The sequence below is a fragment of the Pongo abelii genome, chromosome 13 (assembly GCF_028885655.2).
Source record: "Pongo abelii isolate AG06213 chromosome 13, NHGRI_mPonAbe1-v2.0_pri, whole genome shotgun sequence".
NCBI classification, from domain to species: domain Eukaryota; kingdom Metazoa; phylum Chordata; class Mammalia; order Primates; family Hominidae; genus Pongo; species Pongo abelii.
The window spans coordinates 18,551,298-18,556,760 of NC_071998.2; the positions used below are offsets into that span (position 1 = coordinate 18,551,298).

The 5,463-nt window shown below is 41.6% G+C and overlaps 1 protein-coding gene across 1 annotated transcript; it reads left to right on the forward strand.

Moving 5' to 3' along the window:
• Positions 1-507: 507 nt before the first annotated feature.
• On the forward strand, positions 508-4,393 carry LOC129047779 (uncharacterized protein FLJ76381). The gene has a single exon (XM_054519676.2). The coding sequence runs from the start codon at positions 2,380-2,382 to the stop codon at positions 2,839-2,841; it is 462 nt and encodes a 153-aa protein (XP_054375651.2). The 5' UTR covers positions 508-2,379; the 3' UTR covers positions 2,842-4,393.
• The last annotated feature ends 1,070 nt before the right edge of the window (positions 4,394-5,463 follow it).

Consider the following 5,463-nt stretch of genomic DNA (forward strand, 5'->3'; position numbering starts at 1 on the left):
GGGACTACCGGCGCACACCACCATGCCCAGCTAAGTTTTTATTTTATTTTTTTTATTAGAGACGGGTTTCACTATGTTGGCCAGGATGGTCTCGATCTCATGACCTCGTGATCTGCCTGCCTTGGCCTCCCAAAGTGCTGGGATTCCATGTGTGAGCCATCGCTCCTGGCCCAATTTTTTTTTTTTTTTTTTTTAAGAAACTGAAGCCTCTATTTCGGTCTCTTGGTAGCCTTGCTCGTGGGAAGCTCTTCCTTGAATCTAGTCACCATTCTATTCCACCAGGCCACATATGTCTTCTCCAGGCAACAGCCAACATCAGTTGTCAGCCGTGTAGGTGAGTTTCAGATGACTGTGGCCCCAGCTAATGTTTGACTGTAGCACATGTGACAGGCCCCATGCAGAACCACTCAGAACCATGGAGAGCAGTCACCCTGCAGATCCATGAGTAAGTTAAGCTTAGGGGTGGTTAATTACGCAGAAATAAGTAAACAGAGCACTCTACCAGGTATTAAAGATTATTACAAAGATTATGTAATTAAAACAATACAGAACAGACCAGGGTTGACTACAAGATCAATGGGACAGAATAAAGTTACATATCCAATGCCCGCTGCTGACCACAGGGATTTGTCACAGATCTCATCACTTAGAAACCCTACAGCGGTTTCTCTGGTCACCTTCCAGTCACCACTACACCTTGGCTCCTTTTAGCACTCCTCCCTAGCTTATCACTATATGAAATTGCTTTATCTCTTTGTATTGTCTGTCACCTGCCACCATAATGTGAATTTCTAGACCTCCATAGCATGCAAAGCTCTAGAACAGTTCTTAGAACACAGAAGGTGCTTGACAAATATTTTCTGAAAGAAAAAGAAGATACTTCAATACCTCAGTTTACTAATGAGGTGGGGCTACCATATGGCTGCCTGAACAAATACAGCTTGACATTCACTTTCTTGCTAGTGATTGAAGTGTATTAACTTGTGTAATCACACAACTACCCTATGGGGTAGGTGCCCTTATTTCTCCATTTAGCAGAGAGGGGCTAAGTATCTTAACCAAGGTCACACGGCTTTCAAGTGCCAGAGCCAGGACTCAGATCTACACAGGTCTGGATCCAGAGCCCCCATTCTAACTTCTTAACCTCTCTGCTTTACTGGGCTAAACCTTCACCACCTATCATATGGAAAAAGAAATTCAATAGAAAGTTATATGGAAAAAATACAACTCTGTGTTAATATTAGAAAATCCATAGTAACATGTAGAATGAGGAAGCTTCCTCAAGCCCAACTATTATAGGTCAGATCTGTTGAAAAAATAAAACTAACAAATTTTTACATGTCAAAATATGCAATACTTGAAAATCAAAGGCTAATATCTTTAAATAGGCAAAGATTTATTAATACTCCTTGACACACAAACAGGAAGTGAGAAAATGGGCAACTGACACAAATCGATAATTAACTGTGAGGATATAGGTGGTGGAGTCTCTCCTAATCCTCTGTTCTTGGAGATCTGGATGCCTGCCATTCGCCTATGGGAAGAACAGAGACAGTCATGGAAAACAGCATTTAATCTAGAAAGGACCACAATGAGGTCAAAGGGCGGTCTCAGGGCAGTCTTAAGAGCTCCCCATCCCCAAAGAACTGGCAAGGACTCTCCAGGTGCTCGTAAGCGACTGCTGCCCAACTCCCATCACGAACTCAGAAGACGTGTCATTTTCTGAAATTTTCATGACTTCTAAGACACTAGTTATTGGGGAAAACTTTAAATTATTTAAATAATGAGAGGCGAATAACATTGCTAAACTCATGAATACTCTGTATTTAAAACCTCCACTGGCGATCAGGGCACATAGAATCTCTACTACTGATCCCTGACGCTAGCCATCCCCCAACCCGTCGACCCACGGACCCCAGCCCTGACCCCACCTCCTCCCAGCATCTTACACAAGGATTCTCACCACACTCCCCAGAGACTCGCCTGCCCAGTGCCCCTCTCTAACCTCATATAGCTCAGGTCTCTGACCCAGAGACAGCATCACCGACCTCTCCTACTACCTATTTCCAGATTAGAGTCCCTGATCCCAGAGCCATTGTCTAAAATAACTAGCTCTTACAATTACGTCCACTTCAGGAACCGCCCTGTGATGTCAGAACTTTGAGGCCGCTCGGCCAGGGCTGCACATGCTCAGTGAGGCCGGCGCCCGCCAGTAACAAACATGGCTCCCTGAAGCCGCTCAGGCTCAAGAGCAACATGGAGGCCTGCACTTAATCGCTCCTCTCCGGGGGCGGCCATACTGAGGGGGCATCTCTTCCGTGCAGGCAGGCTGTCCTGGGGACCTCAGAGATTCTCTCCAGCGGCAGAGGAAAATGGGCAATGCGTGGATTCGGGTCCAGATTCTGGCAGGAGGGAGTTTGGGATCGAGATCTGGAAAAAAGCACTAGACTGGAAGAGGACGCGATGGAGTCGGAGCCGCTGGCGGCGACAAAAACCAGAGGCTGGGGAAGGTGCCGGTGGGAGGCAAGGCGCGGATGGACTTTACCTGCGCACGCGTCGCAGCCATCTCCGCGCACAGTGGTGGCCACCGCTGCTGGTGCTGAATTGTCGGCGCGTGCCGGGCGCTCCGCTGGGACCGGGGTTGCTCGCCCTGAGTCTCAGCTTTCTCATCTGTACGGTTGGGACAAGTACAGTAACCGTCGCCCGTCAAGACGGGCCAGGGCTGTCGCGAGGGTCCACGCCTTAGAGCAGGCACCTATTTTGTGCAGGGCCCTGAGATGGGGTCTGACTCAGTTCCTGCGGAGAACTTCACCGGTGACCCAGTCAGTGCCCTTCAGTTAAAGACCACCAGGAGCACACTTGTAATTAAATATAATTACATTGCAGCAAGGAATGGGGTGCTATGGGTCATCTCAGTGGGAGGAGTTAGAGAGAAACTGTTATACGATTTGGGCTTTAATTGGTTGATTTCGGATAGGATCTCAGAAAGTGAAGACTTTAGATTGGATGCTGTCAGAAAGCAGGAGCAATATTATTATTAAGTATTTTGTGGGTGGCATCAAGACCTTGTTTTTTATCTGCACTTAGACAACATTATAAAGTGCGCTTGTTTTTGTTTGCACTTATCACGGTCTCAGATTAACCTTCTGAAGTTGATATTATTTTGTGAGATTGTTTATGTCCAACAGGAAAACCAAATGTCCTGGCCATGAGCATCAGACCAGCGTGTAATAACATTAAGGCCTAACTCTGACCCAAATATTGATAGAATTGAAGTTAGAAATAGTTCTACAGTAATAGAGTCTTCAATACTCCATTTAAAATAATGCATAGAAGCTGGACGTGGTGGCTCATGCCTTTAATCTCAGCCACCTGGGAGGCTGCGGCAGGTGGATTGCTTGAGGTCAGGAGTTCGAGACCAGCCTGGGCCTTTTGGCCTGTCTCGGCTTTTAACATACCTTCTTCACTCAGCTTAATCATTTCTCACTTCTGATTTATAATAAGAGCTGTGTGACTCTTACTTTCACTTGAACACATAGAGGCCTTTATAGAGTTATTAATTGGCCTATTTCAGTATTGCTGTGTCTCAGAAAACAGGGAGACCTGAGGAGAGGGGGAGATGGAGGAAGGGCAGATCGATGGAACCATTCGAAAACACATATGTATCAATTAAGCTCGTTGTCTTTTGGAGCACGGCTTGTGATGCCCCAAAAACAATGACAATAGTAATATCAATGATCACTGATAACAGATCACCATAACAGATATAACAATAACAAAACATTTGAAATATTGCAGGAATTACAAAAATGTAACACAGAGGTACAAAATAAGCACATGCTATCAGAAAAGTGGCACTGGTAGACTTGCTTGATGTAGGGTTGCCACAAACCTTCAACCTGTAAAAACTGCAATATCTGAGAAGCATAATAAAGTAAAGTGCAATAAAACAAGGTAAGCTTGTATATGTATGCATGCACACACCAATACACATCCACCTATCCACACACAAATCTTTGTACAAACAAATCCTGTATTTTCAATTCCAACAATACATCATTTGTACCTTAAAAATATCTGTCATTCTTGTAGTGTCCTTTTCTGTCTTTGTTATCAGGGTAATGCTGGCCTCATAAAAAAATGTTTGGAAGTGTTCCCTCCTCTTCAACTTTTGGAAGAGTTTGTGAAGAAATGGTATTAATTCTTCTTTAAACATTTGGTAGAATTCTCCACTAAGCTATCTGGTCTTGGATTTTCCTTTTTCAGGAGCTTTTTGACTACTGACTCAATATTTTTACTCATTATTTATCTGTTTTTATTTTCTATTTCTTCATGTTTCAGCCTTAGTGGATGTATGTTTCTAGAAATTTCTCTATTCTAAGTTAAACAATTTGTTGACACATAGTTGTTTAGACTATTATTATCCTTTGTATTTCTATGGTACCAATTTTAATATCTCCATTTTTGTTGTAATTTTATTTACTTGAGATTTCTTTTTTCTTAGCCTAGTGAAAGGTTGGTCAATTTTTATTATCTTTTCAAAAAATCAGCTCTTTGTTTCATTGATCTTTTCTATTGTTTTTCTAGTCTATTTCATTTATTTCTGCTATGATCTTTGTTATTTCCTTCTAATTTTGGGCTTGATTTTTTTTTCTATTTTTTGAGGTTTATTTGAGATCTTTTTTCTTCATTTAGCACTTATCTGTATAAACTTCCCTCTCAGAACGGCTTTTGCTTCATCTCATAAGTTTTAGTATGTCGTGCTTTCATTTTAGTTTGTCTCAAGATATTTTATTTCTTTTTTGATGTTTTCTTTGATCTATTGCATATTCAGGAGTGTGTTGGTTGATTTCCACATATTTGTCACTTTTCTAAGTTTTCTCCTGTTTTTAATTTTCAGTTTCATGCCACTGTAGTCAAAAAGAATACTTGGTAAGATTTCAGTCTTCTTAAATTTGCTAAGACTTGTTTTCTGGCCTAATATATGACCTATGTTGGAGAATGTACTGTATATGCTCGAGAAGAATGTGTATTTTGCTGTTTTGGAAAGGAATGTCATGTGTATGTCTGGTCCATTTGATCTATAGTGTAGTTCAAGTCAGCTGTTTCCTTATTGATTATCTGTCTGAATGATCAATCCATTGTTGAAAGTGGGATATGGAAGTCCCCTACTGTTATTGTATTATTGTTGTCTACTTCTCTCTTCAGATTTGTTAATATTTGCTTTATATAATTAGGTGCTCCAATGTTGGGAGAATATATATTTGCAGTAGTTGTATCCTCTTGATGAATTGACCCTTGTATCATTCTATAATGACTTTCTTTGTCTCTTGTTACAGTTTTTGACTTAAAGTCTATTTTGTTTGTTGTAAGAATAGCTACTCACTCTTTCTCTTTTTTTGTTCCATTTCAGTCTATGTGTGTCTCTAAAGGTGAAGTGAGTCTTATATAGGTGGCATATAT

Coding starts and splice junctions, on each gene's coding strand:
- LOC129047779 (XM_054519676.2), top strand. CDS start 2,380: ATGCGTGGATTCGGGTCCAGATTCTGGCAGGAGGGAGTTTGGGATCGA.